General features: G+C 45.7%; 1 protein-coding gene across 4 annotated transcripts in view; it reads right to left on the bottom strand.

Annotated features, from left to right (window-relative positions):
* Positions 1-253: 253 nt before the first annotated feature.
* Positions 254-25,091, bottom strand: part of LOC146856271 (macrophage mannose receptor 1-like) — a 91,648-nt gene continuing 66,810 nt past the window's right edge. For all 4 annotated transcript variants that reach the window (XM_085654364.1, XM_085654366.1, XM_085654365.1 and 1 more), the window contains one exon: positions 254-2,293. In XM_085654364.1, the coding sequence (XP_085510490.1) occupies positions 2,164-2,293 (130 nt within the window). In that variant the 3' untranslated portion in view covers positions 254-2,163. The remainder of the gene's footprint in view (positions 2,294-25,091) is intronic.

The raw sequence follows: 25,091 nt of genomic DNA, 5'->3' as shown, positions 1-25,091 counted from the left end.
ACTACTCTGTAACCCTTGAGTTCGAAAAAATCATTAGCTAGAAGAGGGCAACCCGGTATCGCTCGGAAAATCTGGTCTATAATAATGGACAAGGCAAAATAAAGGGATTCTCTAGGGCTGATCACTTATAGCTATTTCATTATTTCAAACAGGTTGAAAAAACACCATTAAAATAATTGAATTACAATCCATCATGTATGCTCCAGACAATGTTTCAGAAATAAACCAGTGATTTATTAATCCAAGCGGTGTGTATAATAATGTGACGCAAAAATGTTTATTTCTTAATAATACATCAACAAAAAAGGTTAGACACAACAATACAATTAAATTCTTTAATCAACCAGACGGTTCACATGTTGATCCTTATGAACAAAACAAAGCATGGTAGTTCCTCTTCAAGGCAGGCTATCTAACCAAACTACCACAATTTTGAATTGAGGCAGTGTCAATAAATGTAATCCATTCTGTCACCTATCCTACGACTAAAAGTCTTCTGTATATTCTTAAACACACACCCCTAAATTGCAGTGCTCTAGTGCTGGGATCCCCAAGGTACCCTAATCTCAATCACAGCTGATGCCCGGTCAGCACTAATGGTCCAGCATATACTCTCGCACTTGGATCCCCAGGGTATCCTAATCTTAATCACAGGTGATGCCCGGTCATCACTACTGGTCCAGCAGATACTTTTAGGCTTGGATCCCCCAAAGTATCCTAATCTCAATCGCAGCTGATGCCCGAACACCACTACTGGTCCAGCAAATAATCTCACACTTGGATCCCCAAGGTATCCTAATCTCAATCGCAGCTGATGCCCGGTCACCACTACTGGTCCAGCAAATACTCTCAAACTTGGATCCCAAGGTATCCTAATCTCAATCACAGCTGGTGCCCAGTCAGCACTACTGGTCCAGCAAATACTCTCACACTTGGATCCCCAAGGTATCCTAATCTCAGTCACAGCTGGTGCCCAGTCAGCACTACTGGTCCAGCAAATACTCTCACACTTGTATCTATAAGGGTATCCTAATTTCAATCAGAGCTGATGCCCGGACAGCACTACTGGTCCAGCAAATATTCTCACACTTGGATCTCCAAGGTATCCTAATCTCAATCAAAGCTGGTGCCCAGTCAGCACTACTGGTCCAGCAAATACTATCACACTTGGATCTACAAGGGTATTCTAATCTCAATCGCAGCTGATGCCCGGACAGCACTACGGGTCCAGCAAACACTCTCACTCTTGGATCCCCAAGGGTATCCTAATCTCAATCGCAGCTGATGCCCGGACAGCACTACTGGTCCAGCAAATACTCTCACACTTGGATCCCAAGGTATCCTAATCTCAATCGCAGCTGATGCCCGAACACCACTACTGGTCCAGCAAATACTCTCACACTTGGATCCCAAGGTATCCTAATCTCACTCATAGCTGATATTCGGTCAGCACTAGTGTTACAGCAGATAAGGGATCTCAAACTGAGTGAACCTACAGTTCTGATCTAGCTCCAATGTTATACAGTCTGGACGTGGTAGTCCACAATACGACATCTACACGTAGTACACAAGCATGCAGCACAGAGGTTACGTCTGCAGGTAGATGAAGAAGAATCAAGAGAATTTCATGGCAAAAATTCCTTTTTGCAAACACTGTCTGATTAATGGGCGAGGGTTTTGTGCAGGTCATAAAAAAAGGAAATGTTCTACGCAAGAGAGGTGCTGTGTTCCGCTGGTCCAGACAGTAATCCTGCATCCAAGGGCTTCATATATGCAACCTACTGATATCAAAGATTTGCAACTCTCAGTTCTCTTAGGAATCTTGCCATTGCATCAAACCAATCACAGAGTGGAGGTGCCAAACATCCTGGTGATGGTGCATATGGACTACTACAATATGGTTTACACCAGCCACCTCGAAACACTCAGAGTCCCCAGTCTAAGGAACACCCCCGCCATGCTGTAGGTTGAACTTGAACCCTCTATTATCACCAGAGATCTCCTCTCCATGTTAAGAGGATTTTAGCCAGTAGCACCGTCATGGGATACCCCTCCGTGCTGGAAGTGAGCGTTGGGGCCTTTAGCACCCTCCAGGATCCTGGCTTCACTCTGGGAGGGGGCTTCAAAACGCTGCAGGGTGCAAGCCTCCTAAAGCAGGTGGGTCTACGCTTTTCTCTCACAGACCCAGTAGAGCCTCTCCAAACAGGGGACATCCTGCCAGGCTCCAGAGTCTCCGCAGGTGCTTGCACAGTTCTCTTGCTGGAGACCGTCTGGTTCATTCGCTGCCCAGTATCTAGAATCAAAATTAAAGAAAAATATTTAGAGACAAGGAATAAAACCATTCAGTCCAACGTGATCTATGTAAGGAGGGCCAAGAGCAAAAAAAGTCTTGCAGTTTGTCCTTTTACTCAAGGGAACCAATGATAAGGGGGGCAAGCTTGTGAGTAGCAGCGGACCAGTGAAATGAGATGGAATCGGACATCAGGAGCAGAGCCAGCTGGGGTGGACCATGGTAGCCAAGTGGAGCTCTGGGTCCGAGATGCAAAGGTAACAACACGAGTCAATGCTTGTAGCATGGGTAGCACCAGTGAGTGGGGCCGAAGCGTGTGAGCACGGCAAAGTGGAGTTAGTGAGCACTAGAAGAACTTGTGGGCAGGCACGGCTGCCTCAGGTAAGATCGGTGAGGCAAGGCGGGCGGAAGTCAACAGACGACGAAAACAGGGAAATTAAATTAAAAAAAATATTAATTAATCCACTTACCTTGCGCTCGCCGCAATGCCGACTCAGCGAAGCAGCAAGCACAAGGTAAGTGGTTTTATTTGTTTTTTTATTTTATATTCCCTATTCCGTCGTCTGTCGACTTCCCCCGCCCTGCCCCACCGCTCTTACCTGAACCTGCTGCACCTGCTCGTGGCAGGAGTTTGTGAGCAGGGCAGAGCCAATTAGGCTTGCCACCTTCATCAGAAAGAATATTGGCCATTTGTTTACATTTTGCTACTCTGGAAGGGCCAAGTGCTGGTGCATAAAAAAAAAATTCTGTAAAATTCTCAGTATTCTTTTGTAACATGGCATTTATGCTGCTGTTTGCTTTAACACCCATGAATAATTAATTTAGGTAGCCCTCAAGCACTTTTATAAGTACTTTCCTTACACAGCCTTAATAATCCATTCCAGACCTGGCCGGTAAAAAATGGCCAGATGGCAACCCTAGAGCCAATGAGCAGAGGTGTTGCACAGAAATGGGGGGGGGGGGGGGAAGACTGAGAAATGGCTGATCTAGGAAATACGAAGAATTCCAACAGCCAGCAGTAAAGCACTACGGAGATTTGATTGGATACAGCAAAGTTACGGAGTCAGTGGTGAGGAGTAGGCTCAGTGAGCAGTGGGTGGAGCCAGTGAGCAGGGGGTGGAGCCAGTGAGCACGGGCAGAGCCAGTGAGCAGGGTGTGGAGCCAGTGAGCACGGGCAGAGCCAGTTAGCAGAAGTAACGTATTTGGGCACAATTTTAGTAACCGAGCAGTATCCATGGGATCCCAGGAACAACTATGTAATGTGAATGGCCCAGGATTACACATGTGTTGACCACAAGTAAAGCCCACCTCTTCCTCCCATCTTCTTTCAAGGCAGTAGTGTAACATTAGGCTCTCAGTCCCCGTGGTGCGGGGGAGCCTCCGAGCTGCAAGGGGACCCCACCAGCACTGTGCACAGGCGGCGGGCTCCTGGGCTTAGAGATCCTGACTGGGTCCAGAGAATACGGGCCCCCTCCATGTACTTTACCGGGAGGCCCCCTTAAGTTTCATGAAGCCACTGTCCCACGGAGAAACTTGATGCTATATAAGGCCCCAGTCAATCTCTGGCTGGTACCTGTGAAATGTTGGAAGGGCAGAGACACAACCAATCACATAGGCCTAACTGACACATACTTGAATGAACCACACCCCTTCCAGCCTCATCGATCAGTCTTCTGCCTGCAGGCCTGAGAGTCTCTGAGCATCTTACTTGGGTTTTTTTCTTATACAAGCTGCATAGGCTTTATATAGGGACGTCGTGCAGCACAAGGCGGTCTCGCGTGTACAAAGACTACGTGTTAAGGTAGCTCGCTGTTGAGAAGTTTGTGGTACCTGCATGTCACAGATTTCACCCATCGCTGGTCAATAAAATACGTATTGTAGAGCTTGATTACAGTAAACTGTAAGACCACAGAACTTAAATATACACTACTCTTCAGAAAGAGCTGAATACACATCTCTTTATGCTGAACTTTATTCATGTCCTATGATAATTCCCATCTCCAAGTGCCCCGGGACCAAATCACAAAGAGAATTTCCCCAAGTCCTCCCTCAAACCCCATGGTCTTTTGTAGAGACTCTTGTTACACGACACCCAGGGCATGCAGTGCTCTGTTGCTCCAATGCTAAGCCAGTACTGTGTTTGAACACCATAAAATGTATTACATAGTATCATAGGCTAGATGCACACTTCAGTGGAGCGCATGAATCCGCCCAGTTCCAACATGAAGCAGCCATGCTATATATGCTCCATTAGAGCGGAGGAGTGCGGTCCCCGCCACCACCAGCAAATGAAACGATAATAAAATGGGTTTTAAACCCGTTTTATTAGCGTTTTATTTTAATCCACTCGATCCGCCCCCAGGACTCTGGCAAGTCTCGGGGGCAAGTCCAGGGGATGAGTTCCTGCCCTTAAGCACATCATCACCCCATTCTGGACCAAAATCATCAACACCTCTCTCTCCACGGGCTGTGTCCCCTCCTCCCTTCAGCTTGGTCAAAAACCCCAATGCTAACCCCAATGACCTAAATAATCTCCGCCCCATCACTAACCTCCCCCTTCTCTCAAAGGTACTTGAAAAATGTGTCCTACTACAACTTGACAAACACATAGAAAATTTCAACCTTCTCGACCCCTTTCAATCTGGCTTCAGAAAAGGCTGCAGCACCGAAACGGCAATGCTCAATGTCATAGATGACATCCATCAATCACTTGACAATGGCGAGACCTGCCTTCTTATCCTTCTTGATCTCTCCGCAGCATTCGATACAGTCAACCATTCAGCCCTACTTAATGTGCTTAGGAACCGTTTCGGCCTTAATGGCACCGCCTACAAATGGTTCATCTCTTATCTACAACACCGTACTCAGCAAATCAAAATTCAAAACTGTCTCTCTACCCCCACTCCTGTCTCCCTTGGAGTCCCCCAAGGATCTATTCTCTCTCCCTCCCTCTTTAACCTCTTTATGGAACCCCTCACCCTCATTCTTAACCAAGCAGGCATAAATTACCACCTCTACGCCGATGACACCCAAATCTATTACAAGATTAAAACTCATGCTGACATCTTACACCTGAACAACACCCTTACTAAGATCCAAACCTGGTTCCATTCCAATCACCTCAAACTCAACCCTAACAAAACCGAAATCATTCTCTTCTCCCCCAAAAATAACCCTCTACCCGTTCAATCATGGATCCCTGACCTCAATGCACTCAATTGCTCACTCACCCTGTCTAACTCCATCAAATCTCTTGGCATCACTATCGACAACACCCTAACCCTTAATGTTCACATCAAAAACTCTGCCAAAGGAGCCCTCTTCACTCTCCGTCACCTCAAGAAAATTAAACCATTCATACCCTCCGATGATTTCAAACTCGTAGTTCAGTCGCTTGTTCTGTCACGTATTGATTATGGTAATGCCATCCTTAATGGAATCCCCAAGGTACACCTAGCTCCTATCAAAGCTGTGCTCAACCTTGCTGCCAGGCTCATCACGGACTGCATACGTTTCGATCATATATCCCCCGGCTCTCAAATCTCTTAAATGGCTCCCTATCGAAGGCAGATCTGCCTACAAAACCGCCTGCATTACTCATAAAGTCCTCCACCAAAACACTCCGCATTACCTCTCAAAGAAACTCCACACTGCGGGCTCCACTCGACCTCTGAGAAGCACCATCACCCTACTCCTAATCCCACCTCTGCATAAAAAGAAAGCTACACAATCTCGCTCCTTCTCTGGCAATGTCCCTATTATCTGGAATGCCCTCCCAAAAAACCTGCGCTGTAATCCCTCCTATTCTAGTTTCAAAAAAGACCTCAAAACTCACCTCCTCAATTATTAGTGGGGTTCCTAACCTCTGTCCTACTCCTGATTTCTTATCTATCACACTATATTTGCGCAGTAATTATATACCCTGTTCTCCTGTTTCACCATTTACCTAATTACTTAAATGTATAGCTCTTGCCCCTGTTTATTTATCTGGTTTTGTATAATGCTCATGTTGTCTGTACTTTGTAAATTTTTGTTGCACTACCTTTCATATGCTTTAATACCCTATGTGCCTTATACTATCCTCATCTTGTAAAGCGCTCTGATACCTCTGGGTCTAGCCAGCGCTATATAAAACCTTCAAAATAAAATAAAATAAAATAAAATAAATGACACTGCTGGTGGGGGACTGGTGGGCACTCCCTTCACTGTGCATGAGGTGTTTGGCCGGCCGTCTCGGGCCGGCCAAACACATCCTGCGCAGTGAAGCTCTTTCCAGCCCCAGCTGCATTGCTGGGGCTGGAGAGAGCAGGCACAGGCCTCCTGTCTGCTTGGGGGCGCAAGTTGCCAGTGCTCAGGCCAATCTAGATGCTGCTTTCATGCAGCGTCAGGATTGACTGCAGTGTATTCTGGATGCCTGTGCCCTGATTCAGGAAGAACGCAATGCAGCGGAAGGCGGAGGTTGAATTAAGGTACTTTTTTTGTTTATTTTACTTGATTTTTTTTTTTTTTGATGGCCTTTATTTATCAAGATGTCACGCAACACAGAGAATCAAGCATAGTTGCTGCGCTGCATTGCATGAAAAGGAAAGAGTGGAACTGCACCATATCAACTAGGATGTGACACTATTCTGCTTTCTCCTTGCACTGGCGCACTTTAGGGAGCTTTGCACCCACGCAGACACCCTTGTGTCATAGTGCAAGGGTGTCTGCATTGTCTGAAGCAGATGTTCTGTGCAGGAAAGAGTTCCTGCCAGTAGAAAATTTGTGCTGTCATGTTTTACCCAGTTTGCATGTGTGCTGTACAATGCAGCATACATGCAAAGTGGAAAAAATTAGGAGAAATTAAAACATTTCTCCTTGCTGTGCTTGCCTCGAGGTGGCATTGGATTTTGGCGGAAATCCCTGTATTCAGTTCTTTGTAGAAGGGGATTTGCATTGATGCCTGCGGGTGGTTGCACCTCGGCGGTCCCGACCAAGCATATTGCGGCCTCAAGACCACAGCACCACCGCCAGGGATCTGGGATCCCTGGCGGTTGCTGCGGTGCAATGACGGTCTGACCACCCAACTTGTAATGGGGGTCTGACCGCCAGTGCAGCGGTGGCTGGAGTGCCACCTCCACGACCCCGCAAGTCTGGCGATCCTCAGGCCACCATACTCATAATCAGGCCCTAAGTGGGTTCCACAAAAGTCAAAAGGATATGAACCACTGATCTAGAGAAATCGCTGATACCCGTCCAGAGTCCCTTGTTTTGTTAACCTGTACCACTGGCTTCCTGCCTCTATTTCATCATCCTGTACCAACCACAGAATCTTGAGCTGGGCAGTCAAGCAGCTACCTAACAAAGTGCAGCATCACAGGTCCATGGTGTGGCTGCATAGCAGCTGTGTCTTCACCTACTGGGCTGGTGCATCTGTTAATGATGTTTAGGGTGACAAGTTATTTGCGTGGAATAGTAATTTTACTGATATATATGACTATAACGGATAGACTTATGATTTTGTACTTAAAACAATATTATCTCATTTAAATGTATAATAAACAATGTTGTATGGTTATGCCACATTTTAAAGCACAACACCAAATAATTAAAGTGGATGCACTTTCTGGTCTTCTGTTTGTTTCACGTCTGCTCATTCCCTCCTCCCAATCAGCTGCCTGCCGCAAGTCTTCTCTCCTCACTGTTTCCACGGTACACAGAGCGTAATGACGCATATATATTATAGTATTAGACAGCTCGTATTGTGAATGAAACTTTCCATCATGTACCTAATATATTATTTTGAAGGATTTCCACTGGAAGTTCAGATACAGGCACGCAGAAGAACATAATTCTATGGGGCTATTATTAAAAAATATTATATTTCATCATCTTCAGAGTGCAGTTGCTGAGGTAGCAAACAGAAGAGCTCCTCTTACCTTAAGAAATGGGTTAGTATTAATACCCTTTTGGATTTAGGAAATTGTTTTTGATTTACCGATGTGACCTAGCCATGATCGTACCATGCTGAATATGCAGTTGTATTAATTAATATGCAGAAAAACCCCTGGAATTGAGGGATCAGAGGTGACTTTCCATTTTCCTCTCAAGACTCTGTCTGATAATTCTGAGATTTTCTTCCTTACTTAGGATGCTCTTACTACTCTTTAGGAGCTTGGCACTTAGAATTTAGAGGTTTTTTTAATTAACTGATTGGGGTTCTGTTGCGATTTATGATTTTGCATTTTGAGTCTTCATGAAAAAATTATGCATTCCTCTGCAATTTTTTTAATGAATCTGTATTAAACCTTTTAAACTTAATTTTGAACTAGAACTCAGTTCTTGAGTTGTCCCAGTTCCTAACTATGATTTTGCTCTGCTAAGTTTGAGTTATTGATGTGGAGGATGGTCTCTTACCGTCAGATCAATGAGAAGATTCACGGAGCTGAACTGTCTAAGGTGAAATATTGGGGTTCAGGAATTTATTGGGGTTCAGCTCGCATACATCAGTACCTGTCACTGAAGGTATAAAAGTACTATACAGGAGACCAACCGTAGCTCCAGCATCTCAGCCTTAAACTCTTTTCTATGCTGTATGTCTAGCTCGAAGTCCATGCATAAAGAACAGTTGTCCCAAGACCATAAATATCACAATCAATGTACACATACATCAAATGATCAATGTATTCAATCATATATATAAAAAAAAAACAATGTGACAGCGCAGTGGGTGTGTGGTGAGAAACATGCTTGGTGCTCTCATGCAAGTGATACACACGTGTGGCAATACGTGATCAAGAGTATGTATGAAGTAAGAACAACACTGCCCATTTTATTGTTATGTACATTCAAATTGGATCTGCAGAACTAGTCAATGATGTTTCAATCCTTTGAACAGATAGAAGGATCATCATCAGGACAATAAGAATACATGAACCCTGAGAAAAATAGAGGATGGGCACTAATCAGATATTGCTGACGGTGCCAATGCACTCAATTCAGCTACACCTATGCAAGGATTGTATGGACTCCAAAAGTCATCAAAAATTGCCAGTGTCGTTTGCATGGGGTCCAGGGGTACTGGTAATGGGAGTGGGGCAGAGTGGACCACTTCTAGAATGTAAAAGGGCCTCAAGAGACGTACTGCAAGATCTTCCTACACAGCAGATAATACTGCTTGAAAGAAGTGCTGAGTGAAGTTGGCTGGCTGTGCTTCAAAAGATGGCTACTTTTACTGGGGCCATTACCAGATCCCCTGGCCCCATCCCAACTACACTGGCAATTTTTGACTACTTTTGGAGTCTACACAATCCTTCCACAGGTGTAGCTGAATTGAGCCCATAAGAATTAAATGGGCTGTGTTGTTCCTACTTGACATGCACTGTTGATCACACATTGTTAAATGTGTGTATCCCTTGTATGAGAGTATCAAGCACTTTTCTCACCACACACCCACGGTGCCATCACATTGTTTTCAATGTTTTTATATATGATTGAATAAATTGAACATTTGATGTATTTGTACATTGATTGTGATATCTATGTTTTGGGACCACTGTTCTTTATGCATAAGTTTACCCAAGTCCCAGGCGACACTCTGGTTCCCTCGTTACCAATAACCTAGCTCAAAGTCTAGGCATGAGTGGAACTCCTCATAGTATGTTAGGGAATGACCAATGCATGTGTATATAGCCCGCATTATGAAGACCAGATCGGTCATCAGATTGTTGCTAAACAAGACAAGCAACATTAGTTTGAGGACCCCAGCACTATGAAGACCGATTGACATAGTGTGTTATTTGGCTATGTGTTTGTCAAATGTATCAAAAGAGCAGTGACATTCACTTAGAACCTCTCCATAACTTACCTCAATATCAAGGCAAGTGTGGAGTCAAAATACTATATACACAAATTCATTATTCTGTGTGTTTCAGTGTGTTTGTAAAGCTGGACAGTGTGTGCTTCTATGTTAAGGTTCCACTGTCATTGCAAGTGCTGAAGAGTGAGTGAGTGAGTGAGTGAGTGAGTGAGTGAGTGTGTGTGTGTGTGTGTGTGTGTCTTGTATTTCTGCTACCCTTGCTGCATGTGTTGTGTGAATGAAGGAAGCTTCCATTGATGCTCTCTTTGGTGTACCTGTTCTGTGTCCCAGTCATGCTCGCACAGCTACTGTCCACGATTCTCATTATTATGTGTAAATGCTTAAGGGATTATACTGTACCTAAGGGAGGAGGAGAGCTGGGGGGGGGGGGGGGTGTTATATGAGGATCCTACTGTTGTTGCTAGTACTGCACCTGCTCTGTATGAGGAAAGCTTGCACTCTAGCTACACTTGCTGTACATGTGTTGTAAGTAAATGTGCACTATTGAGGCCGTATTGTACATGTTCTGTGTATGAGGCAAGCATGCACAGATGCTGTCCTTATAGTAGATGTTTGCTGTGTCAGGGAAGCAAGCAGTGCTGTTGTCCTCACTTCTGTGTTGTGTGTATGAAGCTTGTATTGCTGCTGCCTTTGCTGTACCCGTTCTGTGCGCGAGTTAAGCTTCCACTGCTGCTGTGCATTATTCTCCTTTCTGTGCGTAAAACCGCAGCTTCAAAAACGTTTTCAGAGTGGCAAAAGCCAAAATCACTGGTTTGGTCAAACAAAGCCTGTTATTTCCTCCCCAAAACTATTCCCTCGATGTCAAATGCCCACACTGACTACGATTTACCACTAGAGGGCAGTGTTGGCCTATTAATGATAAATTCGCAGCCCAAATGTGATCTCAAATACCATATTGACTCTGATTTACCATTGAAAGGTAGTGTAGGCTCATTATCGATACACTCTCAACCCCCAAAGGTGCAAAGAGCCCTCTAGGTGGAGTGGAACACAACAGAGACCAATAAATAATGGGATGTGTTCTCGTGCCTTGAGAGAGCTGAAAGTCGCACTAAAATCTTCCCCAAGGGACAAGGGCAGGGTGACCCTGTGCAGGATAAACTATAAATTGGCCGTAAAACTAAATTACAACAGCAAGCTTGGGAGGATTTGAGGGAGGCGATGGAGTTAAAGGATACAACTGCCTTTTGGAAAGTCATAAACAACCCTTGTTTCCAAGAGGCAAATAAACCCAGGCTAGCTAATAATATCTTGCCGGAGCAATGGTAAGAGCATTTTTATGGGCTTTATAATCACTGCTCAGATGAGGCTCAGTCAGAGGACGATAGGGGGAACGGAGTATCACACAGATAAGTTTCTCTTTGGGTGAGATCAAGGTAGGGATTGAAGGTTTGACCCGAAACAAGGCCCCGGGTCCCGATGGGATTCCACCCGACCTTTTTTGAGTAAGGTAGATCTTTGGGCACCCATTCTGACCGGAGTCATCAATGCAGCAGTAGATACAGTTATGCCGCCTTCCTGGTCCACAGCCAGGATTGTTCCCACTTTGTTATCGTCCAATTTCCCTAATTGACGTGTCAGCCAAGGTTTTAGGGCGGATTATCCTCAGCCGGCTAATGGACTGGGCTGAGGATCAGCATATCATAACTGACACCCAATTTGGCTTTAGGCCAGGGAAGTCAACCACCGATCAATGTCTTAACTTATATCTACTTGTAGCCAAGTACACCATTGCCAGCCAGGGGACTGTGTACCTGGCATTTATGGACGTCACCAGAACACCACCGCCACGGTCAGATATAATCAGGAGGGAAGTACCACAGAACCCTTTTTATGCTCAAGTGGGGTCAGACAGGGCTGCATTCTGGCCCCATTTTTGTTTACATTGTACATAAACAGACTGGATCAGGCACTTAGCACTTTAAAGGCTGATACACCAAGGATTGGCTCTCGAGGGATCCCTGTTCTGCTTTATGCGGATGATGCGGTTCTCCTTGCCCGCACTTCCAAAGGGCTGCAGATTCTGCTAGACGGCTTTGTTTCTTTTATGGAGAACTTAGATTTGTCCCCCAATTTGCCCAAGTCATTTATTATGGAAGTGGGCAAAAAACCAAGCAAAAAGTACGATTATATGATCGGTTCTCATCGCCTGGGAAAGGTGCACTCCTTTTCGTATTTGGGGATTTTATTTGATAGCCAAAAATTTACTTGAGGAGAAATGTCGCACCCTAGCTAGTTGCTCTGGGTCGATCATGAATTTTGCACAAAGGCTAGGTCGATGGTCACCTGAGCAAATTTTGAGATTATACAGCTCCATGTGTTGTGCCAAAGTCCTCTATGGAAGCGAGGTATGGGGTTTTATCGACGTGCAGCATTTACAAATAGAGAAAAACAAGTATCTTCGGTGCCTGCTCAAAGTGCCCCAGAGTACATCATCCCACATTGTCCACAAAGAACTTGGCGTTTGTTACATTAGGGACAGTTTGGTAGTTAAACCCCTGGGCTAAAATTTGGGCAAACACGGAGGCCACATTCAGTAGGCAGGTCATAGCGGACTGCCTCGCCCGCGACCAGGGGCTTAATATCCCATGGCTAAAGTATGTGAAGGAGACCCTCGAGGGAATAGGATGTGCAGACCTTTTTACTAACACTTCTAAATTATCTGTGCAGGACAAAGCCATGGTTAAGGACCGGTTTTTAAGCATATTGCAACACTCAGGGAAGATAGGGAGCTGATTAAATCGTCAGTGAGAGAACATCTTCTAACCAAAACATCCGTGGTCATTGAACCTTATTTGTCTCACTTTCATAATGCCCATGAAAGATTCATAATGACACGGTTCAGGTTAAATCTTCTGCATCACATACTAGCTGACCCGGCAGGATATACATCGTTTATAGAGCTGAAGGGACCGTGTGGCCGAGACCAACGGTCTACACAGGATACCCTTCACTTTGTTTTACTATGTCCCTTTTATTCACAACCTAGGAGCCTTTTTTTTAAAGAGAATTTTAAAGAAAGCAAGATTTAAACATGCAAGGGTGGCCCTGCCATTTTTAAAATTGTCCTCAGATGCTTTGACTCTGTTTTGTACTGTACATTTTTTAAGGGCAGGGGTCAGGCTTTGAGCAACAAGGGGCATTGGGTGAACATAGGTCGCCCGTGATGTCATTTTTTCTATGGCCTCATGAAGGAACCTGCTGAGGGGAGGGGTTCTTAGTTATTGATGTACTGAATATGTATCATGTAGAATTTTAGATTGTTGAATTGGTTTTTCCTTTTTTTTAACTATGATGTATTTTACTTGTACTTTTATGGTATTTTTTCTATACCGAATAAAGTATTGTGATTGATTGATTGATAATGGGATGTTTTGTCACCCTCTTAATTATTAATCCTGAAGAAATGGCTGTGGTTCGGGCCAAGAATCCGCGGATTGCTCCTACTTCTTGTAGGGGGCAGTAAAACGAAATATAGGGGGGAGGGGAGGTGTTCTCGCTGGCATCTTTAAAACAATTATTATGGTCATCAGTTGCTGACCTAAGTGCCCCAACCGGACCCATCAATCATTTCAGGGAGGCCCACAAACTGTCCGACTTCTGCACATCGCAGCTCTGCCCCGCAACAATTGTGAGTCTCCAGCTATGAAGTAGGGTGCACAAGTGCGTACCCATTCTCCAGCACTGCGCACAACCACTGTCCAGGCTGCTGCATTAGCTAGAGATTTTGCTCCACACTTCTTCCCCTGTATATCAGGCTGTAAGGGTGACATCCGCACCCCGTGCAGAGAGCCGTGCATGCCTGCCATTGTTCACTGAGGCTGTAGATGTTCTGGCTTGAACTGTTCACTGCAGAAACTCTGTTAAATTGTTTAAGGTCGTATCTCGAACACATTTTATGAATGTATGTATGTATATGGTAATTCTATAGAGAACCCCAGCAAAACAGCAGCGGAGCGCTGTACATGGTCAAATACAAGCAGAAAGTCAACCAGGAAGAGGCGCGAAAGCTGGTTTGTGCACTGTAATGCATTGTGGAGCAGTGCTCTTTAAAGAGGTGGGACTTCAACTCTTTCCTAACTTGGAGTAACGTTGAGGCGGCCCAGATGGATAGGGGATGTTGTTCCAGATCCTGGGTGCATAGATTTGGAAAAGGCCTGCCTGATAATTCCTATTCGTCAATAAAAAATAACATATAGCTTCAGCTGGACAGTGAGTTTATGGTGAGTGATTTTGTTGTCACACTGTTAATGATTTCCAAAGACACTGCCACCTCCTGGAGTAAGTCTTGGCAGCTCTGTATCACTGCACAATCACTTGTACAAAAGGAGTAAGCTGGTTATGTCATTGGAGTGGGATAGTACCGTAGCCTTGGGAAACCATTAGCAGACGCCATTAGCTCATAAAGAATGCTGCTAAGTCATCATTGACTGCCCCAAGACTCAGAGATAACTCTCGCACGGATACCTACTTCAGAGCCATTGTGCATTCTAATGTCAGTGCCTTAGTTGGTACCTGCACTGCCACCCCTACGGTAATCATCAGGGCGGCTCCTCTGTTACGGCGAAGGAGCATCACCCTCCTGCTGAAAGCCAGCAGAGGCAAACGAGAAAAATAAAATGATAATAAAATAATTTAATTTTTCCCTAAGCCCGAGCCAGCCTGGTCGGGTCCAACCTCAGCTTTTGGAGGAGTAATGGGTACTGCTAAGAGAGCATGTTGGTTTCAACAGCCGTCTTAGGTTGGCTAAACAGACATGCGCACTTAGCCTTTCTCAAACCCAAGCTGTGTGGACAGCCGTGTGGAGAACAGTCCCAGGCTCACTGGCACTCTGAGTGGCAAACCAGGCCACTCGGACCTAACCCAGCGCTTCTCTCATGCTGTGAATAGTATTCGCAGCATGAGAGAAGTGATGGGATTGGCATCTGGGAGCCTGCACAGTGTGCACCAGCCCTGGGCTGCCAGAAAGGAGAGAGGAGCAAGGCGGCGCCCACCGGAGCGACAGGTAAGTGCAATTTTATATACTTTTGATTATGTCTGATGTGATTTGTTTTTGTGTTCCCCCCGCCCTACCACTTTGTAATGCAAGCAGCCAGTACGGGTACTCATACACCACCCAATACCGGAGCCTCCCACAGCTCTTGTACCAATGCTAAAGCAAGAATCAATGACAGTGCCCCAGTCATCGCAAGTGCCACAACATGTTACAATTCCACACTCAGTAGCAATGCCATGAACTCCAGTGCCTCATCCGTCGCCAGTATCACAAACAATGCCGCAGCCACAACCATTGTCATAGCATGAGTGCCATTAGTAGTCAGTGATACAACCAGTGCCACAACCAACTGATGTGCCACAAACATTGATACCATCATCGCCAGACTCAAAAGAAGTGCTGCCTGCACCTGTGACTCCAAGGGGTACCTGCAGCACCACAACCCTCAATCACATGCTGGGGGCCAGCTCCTCCTCAATCCCATCCAGACCCAAAGTGTGACATTGGTTCACAAACCTACTCAGACATGGATCTTCCCTTATTAGATTCTTCCAATTCATGATATAACAATATTAGCACTGTGTCTGCAGTGAGATCCACTCTTGTGTGTCCTGAAAGCTTGGGTCTTGCGCCAGTGCTTCTAAATGCCGCTTCCATATCAATCAATCAAAGGATTTGTAAAGCGCTACTTTTCACCCAAGAGGGTATCCAGAAGCGATCCATGGAGACCAACTATACGTCCGGAGGGCACCCATGGTGGCCGAGCACAGGCTCAATGTTTTCTCATCCTAAAGACTCAGGTAGCAAAGCTGTTGTACCTTCTGGTGAATACATTCAGTTAATCTTCAACCCATTGGTCTAACCTTGCTTGATTTATACTGCTCTTGTAAAGTCAGAACTTCTACCACAGATGAAGCAACGCCTCCCGAGCATCACTGGATATTCATTGATTTCATTGGCAAAAATATGTGTTCTGGCCCTCAGATAATCAACTCTTGCACCATGCATGCAGAAATGACGCATGAGCTCAAAGTTGCTCCAGTCTCATTCTAAAAAAAAATGCATAGAATCACAAATAAGCCACAGGCAAAGATCTTTGTTCAGAGTAATGTTCTAGGGGGGATGAAATGTAAAATGAGAATCACAGCTTAATCTGCACCCTGTACATAGGACTGCTCAGACTGTGCGACAATAATCATGAAACTAAGATTCGTCAATACACAGACAACGCCCACAGTTACCACACCCTCCACAATCAAAACTATAAAACCTCTCAGAGACCGACTCTTCAACCATTGATATCTACTATCTATGCTACATTAAACCCAACCAAGACTCAGTCATTCTCTTTGCCAGTTGTACCAAACAAGTCCAGATCTAGTTCTGGTCCTGCATCAAGAAACTGGACTGATTCACACCACAAATGTAGAATCCCTTGGATTCACTTTCATCTCTGAGAGCCTGCTGGCAATGCCGATTGGTACCCTGAACAGAATAAAGCATATCCTGCACGTAAAGCAAGCTACATCAAAGACTTGAGGAGATCTGATCTCATCTCTCCCACCCTGATGGATATTCACTCACCCCTCGGTATTCACACCATCTTCCAGACCTGCTGCAACACACGAACAGTGTCCTAGCCCACCTGGCAAGACAAACTCAACCTCTCCGGGGACAAACACATCACAAGCACCAGGACATTGTCCAGGTGGAAGACAAGGAATGCAAAAAGAGAAATCAAACAGAAAAATCTTCTCAAGAATTAGGTTCCAAAATGTGGACTACCATCAGCGTCCACCAGCTCAGCTCCTTCATGTCAGAAGACAGCAAATACCTGCAAGGAACATCTCATCAGTCATGCAGCAAGAGCCTCGGAGTTTGTCACTCTGCTTGTTCGACACAAAAGCGATTCCACAAGCCCCTCCCATTATGTTCATTAATATGGAATCGTGTCGCTATCTTTCAAGTTGGACAGCACTCCCTTGCGCCCCAGCTAAGCGTTTGCTTCATAAATATCACAGACAACAACACCAGTATCAATTACAGACATGAGTGAACCAGCGTTTAAATGTAATCTGTTATCCAGAAGTGGTTTCTTCAGAAAAGGCCACAGCATTGGGAACTGTATCGAGAATGCAGATGGGAACTTACCAGAGTCTTCACCAGTGCTGAAGAAGAACACAGCTCACGTTACTGGCAAGGTGTCCTCAGATGCCACACGCAGCACCTAGTAGAGCACCGCGGTGTCCAAGCCAACCTGGTGTTTTATGCTCGCTGTCCCTGGACGGATATTCCGTGACCTATCCGAAGCACTGGGTTTGGAAGGCAGCAGCAGTACAGTGAGTGGAACGCTGTGCTGGCTGAAGAATGTCAAACTTGAGCCTCAGCTTGGTCCAACTGGTGAAACACCATGGATTCAGAACAGGGCAGTGCACAAGGCTTATATGCCAGCCCTACCCAAGATGGTCCCTTGCTCATGGAATGTTAATGGAGATTTCCAATCCAAGATGTGGCTGAGTCTTTCTTGTGATGTTAGTTCCTGTCAATATCATTCATTTCCAAATGATGGATACATCACAACATATGTGTTTCCTATTTTTCATCACTGTGAGAAAGTGGGTTTCTGTTGCAGTAACCCCCCCCCCCTTTTCTTTTTTTGTTGCCAGGCTACTGATGCTCTTTGACTTGGTGTGCCAGGGCTCCTGCCAATCAGGTGCCCAGTGCCTGTGTTCCTTCCCTAAAACTGCCGAACAGCCTAAACCCAATTGGCATCTCTGGCCATATGTCAGCCCCTGGTAAATGGTACCCTAGGTACCCAGGGCCCTGTGACCAGAGAGGACCCCCAAGGTCTGCAGCACTTATTGTGCCACCCTTAGAGGCCCTGTGCCCTGACACACACACACTGCCTTTGCAGGCTGAGTGTCTTGGCGCAGAACAAAACAGAGAGTCGACATGGCACACTGTGTGCCATGCCCACAAACACACTGCCCTGGCATACCTCAGTCACCCCTCTAGCTGGGTGCACTATGCCAGTGGTGAGGGTACAGGTGCTTGAGCCCTGTACCCCTACAGTCCCCAGGTCCATTCCTGGGCCCTCTAAGTGCAGTGTTGCCATTAAGAGTATATGGTGCTGGGATGTCGACATTACGAACTCCACAGCACCATGATGGCTGCACTGAAGACTGAGAAGTTTGATATCAAACTTTTCAGCACATTAAACCCACACTGATGCCAGTGTGGGATTTAGGGTAAAATGCACGACAGATGGCATCTTAGAGATGCACCCTGAAACTAACTAACCAGCATCCTGACTGAGAGACTGCCTAGGCTGCCACCCAGCAGACATGTTGCTGGACCCCTGGGTAGAGAGCCATCTGCTCTCGAGGGCCTGCAACAATGCACATCCTGGGCAAGGTGCTAGGCCTCCTCCCCCAAGGTGGGCAGGGGAAGCTTCAAAGGCATGCCGCCTTTGTGAGCTTCTCCAGGCCACTTGCTGTACTCAGCAACTGGCCCCCACTGGTTCTGACCCCCTCTCTGGTGGGAAGATTGGTGGGAAAACCTAAGTGAGGAAAGGGGGTGTGCCAGCCTCTGCCAACTCCACCCCTCAGGTGGGGGAGGCGAGGTGAAGCACATCCCCGGGCTCTCGCCATCTTGAAGATGGGGGGCTCTACCCAATCAGGACTAGGCTCCTGCCCCCCTCCCACAGGACAGTGGCAGGCCAGGGGGTGTACCCACCCCAGGGAAGGGACCCATTGGTCCCTGACCTCTACCTACCTGTAACGCCCCTAAATTTAGTATTTAGGGGCACCCTGAACCTTCCTTCCTCAGATCCCGAATCTGAAACAAGCAAGAAGAACAAGAAGAAATAAGACCTGTCGTGCAGCTGCTAACAAGAGGACGACACCAACTGACTTGGCCCCAGCCCCACAGGCCTGTCGACCCTCGAACCTGCTCCTGCTAAAACCTGGCGTCTCCAGTGGTCAGCAACCTCGAAAACCCCGGAGGACCTGACTGCCTTGTGACTCTAAAAGACTGGGACTCCCACGAGCAGTGGTCCTGCTCAACAACAAGCAACAACCCCTGGCACCAGCCAGGAACCGTGAACCCTGCACACTCTGCACCCGCCGAGCCCGGCCTGTGCCTGAGTGAACAAAGACCACAAGGACGTCCCCCGGCAACTGTGACCCAGAATCCAGCACCCAAGGACCCTCCTCGACTCTCTTGACGACGCCTGCAGCCTCAGAACCAGGGACCCCTCCAACCGCGACCAGCAGAGGGTAAGATTTCCCGATGCAAAAAGACACCCCTGCACCCGGCGCCCTGAGGCCCCCTGTGCCCAGCTCCTGGGTGCCTACCTAACCTACAGCTTCCCAACTTACCTCTTGAAGTGGTGGCCGCATCTGAAGAATCTCCGTCCCTGAGAATGCAGCCTTTGTTCATCTTGTAGCTTCTCCATAGAAATGCATTGAGCGCCCGACGGCTCAAAAGCACCCTGCACCCAGCTGCCTGAGTGCCCCTGGAAGTGCAACATCTATCCTAATCTACTTCCCCACTTGCCCTGAGCAAGTGATAAGGAGCCCAACTCCCACAGCCGCGTGGCCTGCCTGCTAGCAGCCACCAACCAAACGCCCCCTGCCCGCCATAGGCTAACATTGGGCCCAACTCTCTCTGCACCCAGCTGCCCCTGTGCTGCTGAGGGTGTAACAACTGTACCTACCTGACCCTGGGAGACCCCTGAGTCTATGCCCAGAACCTTAACTCTGCCAGTCGAGTACCTACCCAAAAGCAGATAACTCACTTTTCCCCCATAGGGTAACATTGACTGGTTTCACTTGGAAATTATCCAAGTGTCGAGTTTTGAAACTTTAAAATATTCCCCAAAAATTAGGTGGGCAACGAAAACGAAATGACTAACCTGTTATCAGGAGAGATCCCAGTGCTGGATCTTGGTGCCCAGCACTGACCCTGAAAAGTAATTACAACTGTATTTACCGATAACTTGATTTTCCTCCATAGGATAACATTGCCTGTTTTTTTTCCAGAAATTCTTCTAAGTGTCGATTTTTGAAACAAACAAATATTCCTTAAAAATCGCCTGTATAACAAAATCGATTTCTTTCAACTGTTTACAGGAGATGCACCAGTGCTGTATCCAGGATCCAGCACTGAGTAAGAAAAAGCAATGATAACCCTACTTACATGCTAAGTGAATTTCCTCCCATAGGATAGCATTGGTGATTCTATGTGAACTTTTGAAAATACAATAATATTCCTTAAAAATCATACCTGTAACCAAAACGTATTTACTCAACTGTTTCCAGGAAATGTCCCAGGACTGAATCTAGGATCCAGTCCTGTGGTTAGAAAAGTAATCCAAAAAGCAATTAATTGCATTTACTTAGAAATTCCCATTGAGCTCAATGTTATAATTGTGTTGAAATTGTGTTGCCTATTCCAACAACTGTAACTATTGCATTCAAAAGTCTATTGCCTATTGAAAGTATTTAACTAAAGTATCTCATTCTGAGAAAGTATATTTTGATACCTACGTGTGGTTCTAAAATAAAACAACTATATATTTTTTTATACAAAACAATTGGCCTAGCGTTCAGTTCTTGAGTGTGTGAGACCATTTGCTGACTGAGTGTGTACAACAAATGCTTTACGCTGTCCTCTGATACTGCCTTACTGCTCGACCAAGCTACCACTTTAGAGAGTAAGGTTATATCTAACTTTAGCCTCTGCCAAACCTCTGGAGACCCTTGGACTCTATACACACTGTACCTTACTTTGGTGCAGTATATACAGAGCCACTTTCTTATAATCACACTCGTTGCCCGTTGCTACTATTGTTCCCATATTTTTGTTCTTCACTTGGAGATCTTATCTGCCTCTCTTCTCCTCCCTGATGCCAGGTGTTGTTTGATGCCTTGCTGTTATTCTTCAAATGAATCTCCGTCTTCAATTAAGAGCTACTTGATTGCCAAGGAGGATTTTCTCTTTTGTGGAGTTTTCATCCTAACTGCGACCCTCTGAAGGATATGCGTGGTACCTTTCACATGCATTAGTCTGTGCAGGGTAGTGCCAATGATACTTGAAGAAGTCTCTCTTTCCCTGGTCAGTCAAGAAAGCAACTTAAAAGAACTTTTCATGTCCAGTCCTTGACAGAGCCCAGCCACGCATCAGCCTAGCCAATCACCTAATTTTCGATTTAGGAATCACTAGGTAGATTCAGCGTCAGACAGGCCTTTTGTTCCACCGGGCAATTCGCTGGTGGGCTAGAGCCCCTGGTGGTCAGTTTTGAAAGCCCAGGGCTGCTCCTGGTGCCTCTGTCGCTTTCACCAGATCCCTGAAGTTAATCGCAGCAGGTATGGTGAGGCTTCAACAGAGAGAAAAAGATATAGAGGGAGGGAGAAGAAAGAGAGAAAGCGATCAGAGAGGGAAAAGAGAGAGGGGAGAGAAGGAGAGAGAGAGTATGGATTGATGAAAAGAGAGAGATAGCGCAAAGAAACGAAGATAGTGGGCTGGTTTGAGCATTTCTGCCAGGGCTGCTTTTTGTTCTCCAGTCTGCCTCTGGGTAGATTAATAGCCATTCCACCCAATGGTCCTCATGTTCATCTCACTAATGACGAAAAATTCAAGTAATGATTGACAAGAACTCTGACCTCCAATTTACTTTCAATAATCTCCTCCAGCAGGACATCCTCCTCTTTTACCATCTTTTCTTTCGTCTTACTGCTTTAGATCATTGCTCGGCTTCAGCAAAACTAAAAGATGAGGCAGAGGACAGATCAATCTTCTACCTCACAAAAAGAAGACGTAACACGTTTCACTCCATGTGACCTTTGAGCCTTCTTCTGGCAATTCTGCTGATAAAAAAGAAAGACGCTGACTTGTAATGCAGGTGAGAGGCTGGCCCCCTCCTCTGTTTAAGCATGTTGTGTTTTCTGTGGAGAAAAAATCCTTAACTAGCTTCAGAACTGGCAACAATAACTGCTGGTGGATGGATGCCATCCGTGGTGGATGAAGGCAATGAACTACCGTCCACTACCCTTTCTCCTCCTCTGGCTCATACACTACGGAGGCACTCCAGTTCAGAGATTCTACACCAAGAAGTCAAGAGGCTTACAGAATTGGGAGGAGTAGAACTGGTTCTGGTCTGAAGATAGGCGTTGGCGCGTTACTCCACAGATTTTGAAATTTAAAAAAGGATGAGAAATCTCAGACCAATGATGGACCAGTTCCATTTCAACTCATTGCTACCTGTCAAGACTTTCAAGATGGTCACTCTTCAGTTAATGTTTTTGTCTCTGTAAGAGGAAGTCTGGTTGACACAGATAGACAATTATGAGGCCTAATTCCCCAGCCTAATTTGGCCTCGATGTTGAGGATTCTCAGGAAGTGGTGGTCAGTACCAGTTTGGAGTGCTGATGGTGCACACCTCGACCCCTGCAACCACAGTATGTACCAAAGTGATGTAGTGGGAGGCTGAGATCTTAGAATAAGAGCATTTCAGATCTATTTTGCCTGTATGATTGGCTGATTAAGGCACCACACACAGACCCTGATTCTCCAGGGATCCATTACGTGAAATTGTATTTAAACTACAGGCATCATTCCAGGCGCATCCCTTCTCAGTGTTTTGCAGGCTGTCGCTTACTAAAAAGTCAAGGCTGCACAATACATTCCTGCATTGTGGCTTGAGCGACAAAAGGACTGACTCCGCATCAGCCCTTTTGATGAATTTCCTTCAACAGGGCACCTTTCACTTCCCACTACAGACCAGTCCATCCCTGTGAAACAGGTCAGCTCCGAGTACCTGCGTGCAGTGTAAGCAACAAGGCCAGTGTCTTGATCCTCTACCCTTGACAGACATCAAACCCTTAGATGTGGGTGAGCCACTGAAAGCTTGAACCTGGCTCTAACCCGATATATGGCTCTAGCTCAGCTTAAGGTCCTCAAACCCAAAACGAGCCGAGCTTTCGTGGTAAGGTATGTGATCTAGGGGCAACCGCTGCTGACTCTGGGACATGGGCCACCAGTTTCAAAGCTGGCCTCAGCTCAACCTCCCGTGAATCCGGGTTGAAACAAGTAATCTCCCTGTGACTGAAAATAAAAATGTGTACGGTAGTGTGGGTCGGTTGTGAAGTGCTCCTATGTTCATGAGACAGGTTTGTGCTGGGAAAAACTGCCAAAAACATGTGTGTACTTCTGCTTGCCACCCATGCTCTGCCTACATCAGGCGCGCAACACCCATTGGACTCAAAGGGCTTCAGCCCCCCTCCCCCCCCCCCCCTCCGTGTGTGGCAGCCCGGGATGAGACACCTTCCCGGGCAAAAAAGCAGCCGCACCCGAGCACTTCACAGGTCTTTAAAAGACAATTTGCATGTTATTGAGGCCTTGCTGTTGTTTCACCCCTTCTAAGAGCCCCTGCAGCTCCACTCTGCCTATTGCTTAAAGTTCAGCCCCCCCCCCCCCCCGAAATTTTTGCTCCCCCCCCCCCGAAATTTTTGCTCCCCTCCCCCCCCCCCCCGAAATTTGGCTCTAGATGCGCCTCTGGCCTACATATACAAAGAAATATTGGCAAAGCATTGAACTTTCACGTGAGAAAGAGATATCCATCTAGTGGCTGAATTGCACGATGTGTAAGTGGGAAACCAGGGATCAATCCTAGCTTCCCTGCTAGACCACATCATGTGATTATAGGCAGAAGCATTATGTTACTGAACCTACTTTTTCTTCCTTATCACATATTACAATCACATATCACTTTCAAATAAGTGAGTTCAAGATGTGTGCCTTACAAAAACGTCACTCATGTTTGATCTAAGAGACTATAATTTTGCTCCAACTGTAATAAGAATCTAAGCAGCATAATATAGGCTACACAAGACAAATGACTTGCTTCTTATTTAACTAACAGGTTGGGGGGTAAGGATGCTTCTAAGCTCATTTTTTTAAAATACTTCTCAATGCGGCGCTAAGATCTGATATACTAAGGTGAAACGCTTCTGTATGTTAAATAAAGACACTTTTTTAGAGACTTTTTACAGAATGTATGTGGCATGATTTGCATGACAACATTTGTCATGGCTCAGCAGAGACGACCATGACCGGTTCTCCCTGTTAATTCGTTGGCTCGCCAATCTTTACAATCCTTGCATTACCCAGTAGCCAGCACAGTGACATTTGTCTACTATCAAAAAGCAACTATCACACTAACGATCTAAAACAGTGTCAAGTCAAAACAGCTTTATTCGATTTTTAAAAGAAAAACCATAAAAGCATACATATAAAATAGTTCATTATTTACAAGAAGCAGTACAAATTAATAACAGTTAAAAACATACCCTAATTCATGGAGATCCTAAATCTTATAATGGTTTTAAGAAATGTTGAAACAGAGAAAATGAGGAATTCATCATCCAGCAATTGCAGTTTAACCAAAGCAACTCTACATTGCCTCAGCCCTAGTTTTTTTAAAACGGGTCGGAGCAACCTTTTCCTAGGTTCTGAGTAATATTTGCAAAAAAGGATACAATGCAGAGACGATTGAACGGAAACCTCGTCACAGGGACAGGGAATAAGTTCCTTAGACCAACAATTAATCGCAGGAAAAGTCACTAATCTAAAAAAGGCATCAACCCTAAATCGGGTTAAAAGCATTCGAGAATAGCAGCTAGGGACAAGATTCAAGTATGGCTTTATGCCTTGCTTCTGAATAAGTAAATGGTTAGCCATAACGGAGCTCTTACATTTCTCCAGCAACCAGCGTTTCTCTGACAGAAAGACCAGGCATAATTTCTTAAGTTTTTTTCTTGACAGTTCTGCCATGGTGTCTGGGGAATCAAAGAATTCCGGATGGCCCATCTCAACAAAGAAATTTTTTAGATATTTGAACCAGGAGATTTTTGGAGACCCATCTAAGCCAAGACAGTCCTTGATTA

Source organism: Triturus cristatus, chromosome 4_1 (genome assembly GCF_964204655.1).
Source record: "Triturus cristatus chromosome 4_1, aTriCri1.1, whole genome shotgun sequence".
In the NCBI taxonomy this organism is placed as follows: domain Eukaryota; kingdom Metazoa; phylum Chordata; class Amphibia; order Caudata; family Salamandridae; genus Triturus; species Triturus cristatus.
Note: the sequence above shows the minus strand (reverse complement) of the source record. Positions and strands in the feature narration are given on the sequence as shown.